General features: G+C 43.6%; 1 protein-coding gene across 1 annotated transcript; it reads right to left on the reverse strand.

The window, feature by feature from the left end:
• Positions 1 to 5,710: 5,710 nt before the first annotated feature.
• On the reverse strand, positions 5,711 to 14,287 carry LOC122553194. The gene is made up of 3 exons (XM_043696791.1): positions 14,130 to 14,287; positions 8,385 to 8,881; positions 5,711 to 6,613 (listed from the first exon to the last, which is right to left on the reverse strand). Exons 2-3 carry the CDS (start codon positions 8,872 to 8,874, stop codon positions 6,135 to 6,137), a joined length of 969 nt encoding a protein of 322 aa, XP_043552726.1. The 5' UTR covers positions 8,875 to 8,881; positions 14,130 to 14,287; the 3' UTR covers positions 5,711 to 6,134.
• Between the last annotated feature and the right edge of the window lie 556 nt (positions 14,288 to 14,843).

Below are 14,843 nucleotides of genomic sequence, written 5' to 3' on the forward strand. Positions count from 1 at the left end.
TGGGTGTGAATGTCCAGGTGGAATACAGAGTTAAATATTCATTGAGATTGGGGACAACATACTTCACCCCATGGGAGAGTCTAGGACCAGGATAAAGGGGCGCTGATTTAAGACTGAGATGAGGAGGAATTTCTTCTGTGAGAGAGTTGTGAGGTTTTGGAACTTCTTGCTACAGAGGGCTATTGGGGGCAGAGTCCCTGCGTGTATTTAAGGCTGATATCGATAGATTCTTGATCAGTCAGGGAATCAAGGGTTGAGGGGAAAATGCAGGAAAATGGAAATGAGGAATGTCAGATCAGCCATGATCATCTTGAATGACAGAGCAGGCTCGAAGGGCCGAATGGCCTGTTCCTATTTCTTTTTATCTTCAGGGTGGCTTTTGGGATTGGGCCACCACAGACAAGGAGAAAATGAATGATGAGCCTGGGCTCTCACAATTTCTGTCTCTCGATTTCCCCTCGCTCCACATCTATCAACCCCTCTACCCTGCACCCCATGCCCTTCTCTCCAGGATAAAGTCCCAATTTGAAGTTTCATTAAGAAACTAACAAGTTGAATAAAGGATTGGGGCTGTGGTGATGCCAGTGTTGTACTTGGACTATGGGAGCCTGAGAATTTAGCTCCTCAATTGTATTCTCAACTGAGTGGGTGTAGAAATTTATGTAACGCCCCTCTCGCCCTCAGGATGTTCCGAAATGTTTCAGACATGAGTGAAGTACCTTGTGGGAAATACAGTCAAAATTGTGCACAGCAGGATCCCACAAACAGCAATCTTTTGGCAATCAGACAATCTGCTGCCATCATATGGTTGTGGGAGAAGTGTTGGCCAGGACCCCTCAATTTCCAACACTCCACAGACTAAAGTCTCAGCCCATCCCAACTCTCCCTATACCTCAAACCCTCCCGTCCAGGTAGCATCCTGGTTAGTGATTTCTGCACTCTTTCTAGTTTAATAAGATCCTTTCTGTAGTAGGCTGACCTTGTAGAGGTCTATAAAATCGTGAGAGGCATAGATAAGCTTCTCCCCAGGGTGGGGGAGTCTAAAACTAGAGGGCATAGGTTTAAGGTGAGAGGGGAGAGATACAGAAGGGTCCGGAGGGGTAATTGTTTCACACAGATGGTGGTGAGTGTCTGGAACAAACTGCCAGAGGTAGTATCAAAACATGTGACGCTGGAAAAGCACAGCTGGTCAGGCAGCATCTGAGGAGCAGGAGAGTCAATGGTTCAAGCATAAACTCTTCATCAGGAACGTGATTGGAAATGAGTACAATTTTGTCATTTAAGAAATATTTAGACAGGTACATGAATGAGATAGGTATGGAGGGAAATGGACCAAATGCAGGCAAACGGGACTAGTTTAATTGTGAAAACTGGGCGGCATGGACATGTTGGGCCAAAGGGCCTGTTTCCATGCTGTAAACCTCTATGACTCCAATGACATGGGGAGGACATCCCTGCTCCTCTTCAAGCAGTGACTGTGAGAGTGAACATGACATCAGTTCAACATTGTCTCTGAAAGACAGCTTCCTCTGACAGTGCAGGGTTCCCTCAGGACTGCACTGGTGCCTCTGAATTGGGCAGAGGCCACAAACCTCCAATACAGAGGGACTGCCCTTTCCACCGAATCCCAGCTTCACGATGTCAAACTTACGATTAACTACACGACACTGACAATTGGTCCAGGGTTTCTTTATATGAAATGTTATCTAAGGTACAGTTACCAGGGATAGAAATTCAGTTCTCATTCTACTAATAGGTGCAATGTGAAAACATCATTGAGAAGTCAAATACAAACCATTTATTAAGACATCATTTTCTCCTTAACCGTTGTACACTGCAGAAATCCCTCTGCAATCCAACCCTCTTTCATTCTTGTGAATTTAGCTCCTCAATTGTATTCTCAACTGAGTGGCCCCTCTCACCCTCAGGATGTTCCGAAGTGTTTCAGACATGAGTGAAGTACCTTGTGGGAAATACAGTCGAAAATTGTGCACAGCAGGACCCCACAAACAGCAATCTGATGGCAATCAGACAATCTGCTGCCGTCATATGGTTGTGGGATAAGTGTTGGCACAAGCAACAATGGAATATGTGATCAGGAGGTATATCGCCGAGGTGGTGAGGGTGCTGAAATTAGCCTGGACACTGTCGGTATTATGCTGCCACCATGTTAACCCCAACTCCTGACCTTTAGGAGTCTGTCGGGTTTATACAACAATCAACAAGTTTTGATCATCAATTTCCAGACCCTCCAGTTGTACCAATTCAGTTTCCCAACTTGCCTTGGTGGGGATTTGAACCACCAACCCAGAGGATCCTGGGTCTTGGGCCAGCACCAGTAATGTTTACTGAGACATTCAGGGGAAGTGTTTCTGAGTTCTCCACATCCTCGTTTGTTGCCTGTGCCCTTTATTGGCACATAGACAGTGGGCATTGAATGCAGAGGCTGGAGTACCACCCACAGCGCCTTGTCAATACAGTACACCAACAATCTTCAGTTACACAAATTAATCTGTCATCAAAAATAGATAAATTCTCTTATATTCCAATACATGTAACCAACAAACTTCTCTGGAAACCGTCTGCACATTTCAATAAAAATACAATTATTTTACAGGCTCACTCAATTTCAGGATGAGCTGTTGTAAAAATGATTCACTGAAACCAGGACCTTCTTGTCAGGAATCTTTGGCTGTGATCAGTCACAGAACTAGTCAAAGTAAAATCATTCTCTAAGTGTGAACCAATCAGGGTGAACTGAGAAAATATCTTCCAAACAGTCCCCATTCCAACACACATGACTTTAAATGGTTGATGCCATTGAATAAGCAAAGTAACAACAAGTTTCATTTGGTTATCGCCATTAACAGAGTAAAACCATCATTTGATGCTTCTCAGTGATATTATTGAACAAAACTTGACATCAGGTCACATGAGGGCACAGAGTCAATGTTTACCTAAAGAGGTAGATTTAAGAAACATCTCAAAGAAAGATTAAGAGGTAGCGAGACAGACAGAGCGAGAGAGCAAGTTCCGGAACTGAGGCCGAGGCAGCTGAAAACATGACCACCAATGGCAGAGCAATGAAAGCCGAGAAATCAATACTATTGTTTAAATGTTATTGGACAACCCTCTCATTGCATTTACTCTTTCTGCTGATCCCGTGCTCAGGGGCTTGGATCTACTTGCTCAGCTCTGTCATCCCAACTCTTTGCCTCAAAGAATGAGCTTGAACTTCTTTAGAGTCTGTCAAAGCCTCAAAACACTTTATGGACAGGAAGCAGCTTTAAATTGTAGTCACTGTTGTGTATCAGGGAAAGACAGCAACTAACAACTGCACAGAAAGTTCCCACAAGCAACAATGGAATATGTGATCAGGAGGTCTATCGCCGAGATGGTGAGGGTGCTGAAATTAGCCTGGACACTGTCGGTATTATGCTGCCACCATGTTAAACCCCTGACTCCTATTCCACTAGAAACCCAGCTCATTTTGGGCTTCATTTTGGGAGATTGCGATCAGTTAAAACTGGGACTGGGAAATGGATGAAGTGCCCAATGTGCTACACCACAAGCCAACAGCAGCCAGGGATCAGTTTTACCATTCTTTCCCATTCAATCACATTATAAATAATCAGTTCACCAGGAACTGCTCCTCCTTTCCCCCACCCCCACAGGGAGACAACAACTCAAGTTCAAGACCCTTCCCACAGGAAGAAGAGAGGCTACAAGCACATTTTTCAAATTGTTGCAAGTCAATCATCCCAAAAATGCACAATAATTAACTCTGGAGAATTAAGACAGGTCTCCACAAACCCATTCCAATAATAACAGACAATTACAATAGTCCAAAGATTCATTACTTATCAAGATTATATTCATTCAGATATGTAGCTTGAGAATGTCATTCATCATGATCATGATTTTTGTTCTGAATATGACAAACTAAAATGTAATGAAAATAGCTGGTTCTACACATGAAATTCATATTGAAGTTGGAGAAGAATAAAAAAGGAGGCTATCTCTCAACAATCAGTGGCCATGGTTCATTGGAACAGTAAAATTAAGTTTGCTCTCGTTTGTCTCAGGTTACATTTGCCAGCAGTGATTCCTGTGTCTAATTAAAGTCTGTAAACTTTATCAAATTGCTGTTTGACTAATCCTCAATGATTCCAAGGGAATTAATGAAGGTGACAATTGAGCAAAGCCGTTGAGTCACGTCAATTCAAGAATTCCCAGGAGGCATTGGTGCTCCCATGAGCCCCTTTTCCCTCCTGCATTCTCTGCCCACCTCCCCACCCTCCTGTTTACTCAATGTTCCTCAGTATTCCTTTAATCAGCACACAAAGGTATCTGCTAATCTTGGAACCCAACTCAGCCTCCTCAATCTTCCCTCAGCTCTGGTCCATTTGGAATCTGAGTTGGGGTTTGCTCAGTTTCTCTCAGGATTCATTAGAACTACTTTAAAGATGTACAAAGCTTTGGTCAGCTCCCATTGTCACACTGCGTTCAGTTCAGGAAGCAGGGATTTCAGTGCAGATTCACCAGTCATACTGAGATTTAAAAGGTTAAATGAGGGGGGGAAAGGTTTTACAAGCCAGCCTCCATTCCCTTGAATTTAAACAATTGGAGAATGACCTAATCATATTTGGACAGGACAGACATTGAGAAACTGCTATGTCTGATAGAAACAGAACCTTAATATGTGAGTCAGACTGTTCAGGGAGAGGGAAAATCTGGAATTCCATTCCCAAAAAGATAGGGAGTTTTCAGGACTGGGATCAATTGGTTTTTGCTAGGGATGAGAAATGGAATGAAAAAGTGGGAAAATGGATTTGAGATACCGCTCAACCTCAATGGGATTGAATGGCAATGGAACAGGCTTGAGGGGCTGAATGGTCTTCTCCTGAACCATTGTCCCTGTACTGGCCCTGAGAGATGATCATTGCTTCATCTATTGCCCTCTGTCCAGTTTCACGGAGTCCCCTCTCATTGGGATTCAGAGATCTGGAATGATGGGTAGAGCTGAGCAGACAGGACCAGCACATTGTCCTTCTGGGAAATCTCCAATGGACATCCATTAGGAACCTCGCCTCGTCCTTTCTCATCAGCCACAAACCTGATGAATTTAACCAATTAAGTTTCAATATGGCTCAGGGTGGAATGTAATCTGAACAGAGAGAAGCAGGTTAATGTTTCGAGTCTGGTATGACTCTTTTTAGTTCTGAAGGAGGGAGAGTTGTTAAACTGTGGGCCTCTTGCCTGATCCAATAGCTACCTGCTGAACCCCATTCATGGACATTCCCCCTCACACAGTCCAACAGAGGCTTTCGTCACTGCATTTTCAAATTGGACTCAGCGTCAGACATAGAACATAGAACATAGAACACAGAAGAATACAGCGCAGTACAGGCCCTTCGGCCCTTGATGTTGCGCCGATCCAAGCCCACCTAACCTACACTAGCCCACTATCCTCCATATGCCTATCCAATGCCCGCTTAAATGCCCATAATGAGGGAGAGTCCACCATTGCTACTGGCAGGGCATTCCACGTACTCACGACTCGCTGAGTAAAGAACCTACCCCTAACATCTGTCCTATACCTACGCCCCCTTAATTTAAAACTATGCCCCCTTGTAATAGCTGACTCCATACGTGGAAAAAGATTCTCACTGTCGACCCTATCTAAACCCCTAATCATCTTGTACACCTCTATCAAATCACCCCTAAACCTTCTTTTCTCCAATGAAAACAACCCCAAGTGCCTCAGCCTTTCCTCATACGATCTTTAGACTGATTACACCAACCTGCTTCATAGAACCATGACATTTCACAATAAAAAAGAGCCATTCAGCTCATTTTGCCTGTGCTGGCTGTTTGGAAGTGCTATTGGATTAATCCCACTGTCCTGCTCCTTTCCTATAATCTTGCAAGCTGTTCCTTTTAAAGATTTACCTAATTCCCTGTTCAATGTGACGAACCCGCTCCCACCATCCTGTCAGCAATATGTTCCATCTTCAAGAACTCAGTGAATAAGAAAATTTCCCCTCATCTCCTTCCTTGATTTAGCCTCCTTTGCTATTCCACATCCATTCCTCAATAAGCGACAGTCTGTTTGTCATAGGGAGGACTCTCCTCTACTTCATGTTCATTCGATACTGGATCCTTTTCAACTCTTTGACCTTTTTCTGGACTTCTTCATCGTAGGCTAGTAGCTCATTGTGGGAGTTCTGCTGCTGTATGGTTTTCAATGTTTCCTCTATAATGGGCATGATTGGATCCAGACTGTACAAGTCCTGGCAGGAGTTGTACAACACTTCCACAGCCCCCTGGAGACTGTACAGATAGTTGTAGCAATACTTCAATTTGCACTTGGTGTCAGCCAACAGCCCAAATGCTCTCTGCAGCTTTTCCACCTCTCTCTCTTTGCGGGCCAAGCTCTCTTTCAATCTCTCAATTTCTTTGCTTTTCTCTGGGATCTGACTGTTGTATGTATGCATCTCGTCTTCTCTCTGCTTGACTTCAGCTCGGAGACGATTGATTTCACCATCCACGGTCTTCACCAGCTTTTTTGTGGTATTTAGTTCCTTGTTGTAGTTGACAGTCATTGGAATCCCTGGAAGATGAAAATAAGATATGAAATGAATGAGGGAGAACTGTGTTCCATCATGTTATGTCTTCTAAATACAGGAATATTTTTTATTCATTCACTGGATGAGGGCATCACTGGTTAGGTCAGCATTTATTGCCCATCCCTAACTGTCCACAGGGCAGTTAAGACTTAACCACATTGCTGTGGGTCTGGAGTCACATGTTGGCCAGACCAGGTAAGGATGGCAGATTTCCTTCCTTAAAGGACATGTGTCTTTAACTAAGGACACCACTTAGAGTCATAGAGTCATAGAGATGTACAGCATGGAAACAAACCCTTCGGTCCAACCTGTCCATGCCGACCAGATATCCCAACCCAATTTAGTCCCACCTACCAGCACCCAGCCCATATCCCTCCAAACCCTTCCTATTCATATACCCATCCAAATGCCTCTTAAATGTTGCAATTGTACCAGCCTCCACCACATCCTCTGGCAGCTCATTCCATACACACACCACCCTTTGTGTGAAAAAGTTGCCCCTTAGGGGCATTAGTGGACCAGATGGGCTTTTCCTGACAATCAGCAATGGTTTCGTAGTCATTATTTGACTCCTAATTCCAGATTTTAATTGAATTCAAATTCCACTGTCTGCCCTGACAGGATTTGAACCCAGGTTCCCGGAACATTACCTGGGTCCCTGGATTAACAGGCCAGCAAGAACACCACCAGGCCATCACCTCACTGGATTTTCATGGAATGGAGATGGTGTAAGAGACTGTAAATTACCTTCGTGATTGTAGTCCCAGAGGATGATCCTCCCTATAATGTCTGACTTGTCCTGCCTGATTATAAACTGATTCTCTTGTACCTCTCCTTAGAAACTTTTAACCTAAAGTCTGACTTTTTTGTCTTTCAGTTGATCTTGACAAAAGTTTCCTGCTGAGAACTACATGTTGATGGACAGTGAGTGATCGTCCACATCAAAAGGGTATTCACTTTAGTCCTTCTCCATGTTAATGGCTAGTTAGTTGGAAGGGGGTGTAAGCAGGAAGCATGCATCTGAATAAGAGGTAAATCAAGTCAGTCTGTAGAGGGGTTACTTATATAGAACATGAAAAGCTGTTGAGTGGAGCTAGGGGAGGTCAGCTTTAACTGAAGAGAATTGAAAGAAAGTACAAGGAATAATTGCTGTGTGAGCACTCTGCCACCTGTGGTTGCAGTGGTAATGTCCCTAACTTTTGGCCAGAGGTTCACATTCAAGCCAAACCTGTTGCAGAGATATTGTCCAAACTGTTTAAATAAAAACAATCAAAAAGCCCTCTGCACCAAGGACCAGTGACCTCAGATTAACATCATAACCAAAGGACAGCATGCCTAAATTTGGGATTTGGCAATGGTGAGGTATCAACTAGCCACCCTTTCTCTTTTAGAGAGTGGAGATTGTGGATTTGAGAATCTTTGACATTAGAGGAACAAAGATCACTAGAGAGAGTTCTCCTGACCTTTTTCAGAGTGGCTATCCTTGTTATCCACCTGAGATGTTAGTCAAGGCCTTGGACTAGACATTGCAAATATTCTGTACAAGTCAAATAGCTATTTCTGAGATCCTTCTTCATCCTTTTAATCTTTCTGAACCTTTAGAGACATCGTGATGGACGTTGTGAGGTGAATCTATTTCTAACTCGTTGAACATTTCTGGGGCACTCCCTGTTAAACAGCTTGCTATTCCTTCAATCTTCAATTCCTTTTAAACCTGTGGATATGCTGAATTCTTGAATATTGAGCACCTCTTACCTACACATGGAGCAAGGAATATTAAACCAATTCCCATGTCCCTTCCGGTGATTTTATCTCCTTTCCTGGCCTCTGCACTGTTCAGGGCAGTCTCCATGTGTTGCAGAGATGATCTGGCAGCTTGAAGCTGATCATTGGCCTGGTACCTGCGACTCTCCAGGATGATCAGCTCATCTTTCTTGATCCAGAGGCTTTCCTCCTGCTCCTTCCTCTCCCTCTGGGCCTTGTCAAAGTCGTCCGCCAGCTGCAGGGTCTCGGCTGTCATCGAGTCGATCACATCCTTAGCCACTTTCTCAGCCCTCCTCATCTCCCTGTTGGCCAACTCGATATCCACCTTCACCTTCCCAATTTCCGACTCCTCCAGCTCCTTATCACCAAAGGTGACAGCGGAGTTAACGAAGGACACAATGGAAGACATCCCACTCACAAAAGGAGGCAAAGTGACATCTTTGAACTTCTTTTCATATGATTCACAACTGAGTGTTGTCATGGCCGCTCTGTAGGGTCACAGGAATGAAAAGAGAAAAGCTGATTAATGACAGAGCCCTGTATTCAGTCAGTTTGAACTCTGTAATTCCTTGAAATTACTGGCCACTCAAAAAATTTGCTTCTAATGGTCTGTATCTTTTATAGTTAGGTATCTTGCAGACGTACAAAATTTCATCAAACTGTGCAATAAATGCATTTTGTTTTTTCATGTTTCTTTGACCTTTAGAAGAAAAATGATCATTTATTCCAAATTCAATTAAAGCAGTTCCTCGACTGATAAATCATTTAACATCAACGTAACTCAAGCAAAATTCATCCACCCTCGACATCTGACCTCTTTGAGCTGTCTCGCTGCTCCAACATCCCAAATCCCCCCCTTACCCAGCTGGTCAATGAGCAGCATTTTATCATCTCTGGATCCTACAGAGTACTCCCTCATTAAAGCTGCACAAAGAATCTGGGTGACAAATTGAAACCAGAGTCTCCTGACTCAGAGTCATTCTAATTGACCAAAATGGGCAATCACCATCAGACAAATGTGTCAGGGGCTGAAGCTGCTATTTTGCACTAGGACAGTAGAAGGCGATGCTGTGTGAGTGGGCTCAATGTCTCTTATTGAACAGGAACAGAGAGATCATTCCTCCTCAATCAGTCTGTTACTGTATATCAGCAAGAATGTCTCACTGAAACAGAGGCAAACAAAATTATTTAGCTTTAAAATAGAGAAAGAACAACGTTAGAAGATGCAGGACAGAATTGTATCTTTCACAACCAAACGTAGCATTTCACAATTCATGCAGTGACCATAAGGAAAATGCCCCAATTAGGAACAGAAGCTATTCTGATCATGGCTGACCACTTACCCCATCTCGTTAAACTCCCCTGTCACTCAAGGTTAACACCAGAGGGACAATATTACCATTCAACACTGCAGCTTCTAATATAAAATCAAAATGGATAAAATAATGTCTTGTCTAAGATGTGAACATGATAGCTCTCGAACACTCTCCTGCCCCTTCCCTAACCTGGAATCTCCTCCAGCTATACACATTTCCCCTGCCTCCCATCATCTCTGCACTCCTCTGATTCTGGCCTCTTAAGTAACTTTGATTTTAGTCGCTCCTCCATTGCTGGCTGTGCCTTCAGTTAGCCAGGCACCAAGCTTGGTTTTATTCATTCACAGGATGAAGGCATCACTGACCAGCATTTATTGCCCATCCTTAATTGCCCAGAAGGCAGTTCAGAGTCAACCCCATTGCTGGGGGTCTGGAGTCACATGTGGACCAAACCAGGTAAGGACGGCAAATCCCTTCCCGAAAGGACATTAGCAAATCAGATGGGTTTGTCCTGACAATAGACTCATCAGATTTTTATTGAATTCAAATTCTACTATCTGCTGTGTCAGGATTTAAGAGACAAAGAAACTGCAGATGCTGGAATCCAAGGTAGATAGGCAACAGACTGGAAGAACACAGCAAACCAGGCAGCACCAGGAGGTTGAGAAGTCAATGTTTCGGGTGTAACCTTTCTTCACGGCTCATGAAGGGTTACATCCAAAACATTGACTTATCCACCTCCTGATGAGGCCTGGCTTGCTGTGTTCCTCTATGCCAGGATTTAAATCCGGGTCCCCAGAACATTACCTGGGTTTCTGGATTAACAAAGCAGTGCTAATACCACTAGGACATTCCCTCAATAAGTCACTCCACCTCACTTTCCTCCTTCACAACATTCCTTAAATCCTTCTATCTGAATGAAACAACATTTGACCTAATGTATTCCTTTATGGCTTAGTGTCAGATGTTGTCTTTATAACATCCCTGTGAAGCACTTAGTTCCAATACTTTACAGGCACTATTATAAATATATATTGATGGTTATAATTAGAAAATATTACGACCAAGGTCAGCATTTATTGCTCATCCCTCGTTTCCCCTTGAGAAGGTGGTCGTTAGCTGCTTTCTTGAATAACTGTTGATAAAGTATGGTGCTGGAGAAAGCACAGCAGGTCAAGCAGCATCCGAGGAGCAGGACAGCTGATGTTTCCAGCAGGACCCTTCATCAGGTCTGGAAAGGAGGAAGGGGACTGAGAGATAAATAGGGGGAGGGGTTGGAGCTAGGGGAAAGGTAGTTGGGATGGCAGTCGCTGCTGTCCACCTGCTGTGGGTGGAGCCACAATGCCCTTAGGGCGGGAATTCCAGGACTTTGACCCAGCGGCACTGAAGGAACGGTGATATATTTCCAAGTCAGGATGGTGAGTGGCTTGGAAGGGAACTTGCAGGGGGTGGTGTTCTCATGTATCTGTGCTGCCCTTGTGCTTCAGAATGTTCCAAGTCATGGGTTTGGGAGGTGCAGCTGAAGGAGTGTTGATAAGTTGCTCTCTCACACACAATGAAATAGAGCAACCATCGTGAGACAGGGCATTGAGCACATACTGGTGTTTATGGAACATGAGCCTCTCATCTCCCTGCTGCCCCTCCCGATCTGCATATCCTTCTATTCCTTTCTCCCCCACGTGTTTATCCAGCTTTCTCTGAACTTGTGTCATTTATCTCTGCGGCTGTGATTTGCACTGCCTCACTACTGTCTGACTTCTTCTGAGTTCCTTCATCAATCTATTAATAACTATCCTTGGTCCCTACTCTGGCCTTGTTCTCAAATGCAATGATCTTTTCACTGGTCTGACTGGAGTTTCCAGGAGGCGTGACTATGAACTCAACAATTTGATATCTGCGCATGTCAAAGCATAATCTGGAGGGAAATGGAATGTCACAGCAAACCAGCTTCAACAATCAATTCGAAGCTTCCTTTCGACACACAAAATCAAAGGATCCTTTTTAACATGAAACAGTCTCAGCAAATGTGGTGAAATCATGTAATCCTCTCCTTTCCTGGTCTAATTCAGAGCATAGTTAATAAATTGACCACGGTGCAATAACTCGAAATGTACCGTCGCCCAGAGTGCAGTACTAAAGCTCACCAGCAGCACAGACTGCCTGCACTTTCAGAGCACACACACACACAGAGTCAGTGAGAGTCGACTGCAACACGCCATCACTGGCCAGTCCTTCTCCAATCCTTACAATACGTGTCTGAAGTGAATCGCACTATTTTCAATCAACATTCTCGCTGGCAAAATCAACATGTTCAATACAATCTGAGTAACTGAAGGAGAGTATAATAAACTCTGCTAATAACAGATCCAGAACAATTGCAATATGTTCTGACTACTGCTGTTTCATTGCATTACCTTTTGATTTACAACACATTTTAATTTAATCTCAGAAAAGTAGTGTTTTCTTCACATTTTGTGAATAAGATGAGGCATTTAATCAGATTTATCCTCCCACTCCTTCAAACCCTTCTCCTCCATTCCATTCCCTTCCCTTCCCTCTCTTCCCCCTTCTTTTTTCCATTGCTTTCTTCCTTCTAGTATTCTCTCATCCTCTCCTTCACCCTCTCACCTTGTCTCTTATCTCTGCTTCTCCCTCTTTTCCTGTGCATTGCCTCTCTCCTTCCTTTTTCTCCATTTATCTGCCTTTTGTAGTTCTCCTCCTCCCTCTCCCCCATCCTTTCTGTCCCTATATCTGTCTTTCTCCTTCTTTATCACTCCCTGTATCTATCACCCTTACCATCTCCTTCTCTCCAAATCCCTCTGTCTCTTTCTCCCTCACTACCTCCTTTTTCCTTCCCCTCTCTCACACACTGTCTATCCTTCTCCTTTATTGGCTGCGTAATGGCTGAATACTGTTCCTCACTGTATAATTTCAATGTTCTCATTTGTCACTCTGACAATTAAACTCAGGCTTGAGAATTCTAAGTTGAAATCAGAATCATGATTTCTGACTGGGACAAACAGAAATCAGGAGCCAGATTTCTCTCTCAGAAAGCCAGCCGCGCCCAGATGTCCTGATTTCCCTACATCATGCGGATTTGAGGGGCTGATTTCCACACACACACATAAACACACACACACAAAAAGATCTAAGAATAAACCCTTTCCTATCTCATAACCAGCATTCACTGGAAGTTCTCCTCAAAATAAAATGATGTGGGCTGCTTTCAACTTACAAATAAAGCTGGTATTGATACTGCTCAAGCATTCAGAACAAAACTTTAATGGTCAGACATTTTACTTCCACTCTGTGCCTCTTTGTCTCTCTCTCTCTCTCTTTCAGTCTGACTTTATGTCGAATAAAGCTCAGGGACAGGAAAGTTTCAAAGTCTGCTTTTGACCAAATGCCTGTTCATTCTCTCTCTCGAATCATTCTTGGAAACAAGATGTTGGAAGTGAAATTCTTTGAGAAATAAATTTGTTGGATAGATACTGCCCTTAAAAATAAGTTATCCAAGTTTTAAGATGTCTCTCTTTTAAACAAAAACCTCACTTTTCTCATTTAAAAATGAAGATTGCAGATGAACCTCAATAAATGTTGTTTGCTGATAATAAACTCTCATTGGAACAGTTGGGCTTTTCTCCCTGAAGGGCAGTTGGGTGAAGGGGGGCTCTTTCTCCCACTCAAAAACACATTTTGAATTAAGGTCTTTCTTCTGAATATAATCAGGCAATTATTCCCTTCTAAAGTTCAAGCGCTGTGGAGTTTTCTGTCAGGGACTAAAAAGTGGGAAATCTTTCACTCCCTGTCGACAAAAAACCCTCCAACTAGATTTCAAACCCAGACAAGGATTTTCTTGAGAAACAAGGTATTTCTTGCTTTGACCACATTATTCAGACTTCTGATTTTCTGTCCTGATTAAACCCCTTTGCCGGTCAGACTGCAGTGCCTTGAGTGAAGTGTGAGCAAAGCACGAGATTGGAAAGAGCTCCGGGCGCGGTCAGGAGCTGCAAATACATTTGCTGAAGAAAATAAGGCACGAGGCTCGATCCACCCTGGCTTCTCGATGCAGGGAATGAGCCCAAATCAGCTAGCAATCCTTTTCCAACACTTGGACCCTGACCCAGCTCGACACAAATCCCACCTCGTTTCATTTCAATCAGCTCAAACCTGTCGAGAACCTCACTGGGTAAACCTTGATGATATCCCCCCACCTTCTTAACACAATAATATCATCGAGGACCGGTTAGCTCACTTGGAGCACGTGCGGATGAAACCTATATCCCACCCAATTCGCTCCAGAGGAGCCTTTTTTGGGAAGAAAGATCCAGAAAGAGACATAAAGGCCAACAGAGAGGGGAGACTCTCCTGCACACTGAGGCAAAGAAAAATGTCGAAATAAACCTAAAATAGTACTCACTGTTCAATCCTGTCGAGTGGTCCTATAAATAAAATCCAATTTTCCTTCTTTTCCAGGGCTGAGCGAGGTGATAACCTGCAACAGAAAGCTCAGATCCAAATGGTGGATGGAAGGGAATCCAGTAAATTCACCCAGACAGCCAGTAACTAACAGCAAAAACTGTGGTGTAGCTGCTTTTATAGCAGGCTCAGTGATGGGAGGGGCATATTTCTAACAGACAAATGGATGGAGGAACATTAATGTATTTAAGTCCATCCCTCCTCCTTCAGGTTCCCTAGTTTGATTCTCACCCTGGATCCTGAGCAGAGACTTGGTAGACAGCTCAATTATCAGGGCCAATGCACAAAAGGGCACATCCATGGGCTTTATTCAGTGTTCCCTGAATGATAGGCATTCAGACAGGGAAGGAGGACCCCCCTCCTGCCATCCCCCGCCCACTCCCACCACCATCTTGGAGCTACTATCTAACAGACGCTTTCCACAATCAATGAGAGCTGGCTTGCTCTCGTACTGCCTGTGTTCCAGTCACAGATGAGAAATTGTATCTCCGAGAGTCATTAAACATTGCAGAATTGCAAACTCCTCAAGTAAGACAGTTTGTAATTGGTTTTGGGAAGAAATTCCCAGTCAGCGATACATCATTGGACGGATGATAGAGAATCAATTTTGGAATCCAATAAATACAAGAATGCTCCTGAGGCGTCGAGAAATAGT

Source organism: Chiloscyllium plagiosum, chromosome 9, assembly GCF_004010195.1.
Source record: "Chiloscyllium plagiosum isolate BGI_BamShark_2017 chromosome 9, ASM401019v2, whole genome shotgun sequence".
Taxonomy (NCBI): domain Eukaryota; kingdom Metazoa; phylum Chordata; class Chondrichthyes; order Orectolobiformes; family Hemiscylliidae; genus Chiloscyllium; species Chiloscyllium plagiosum.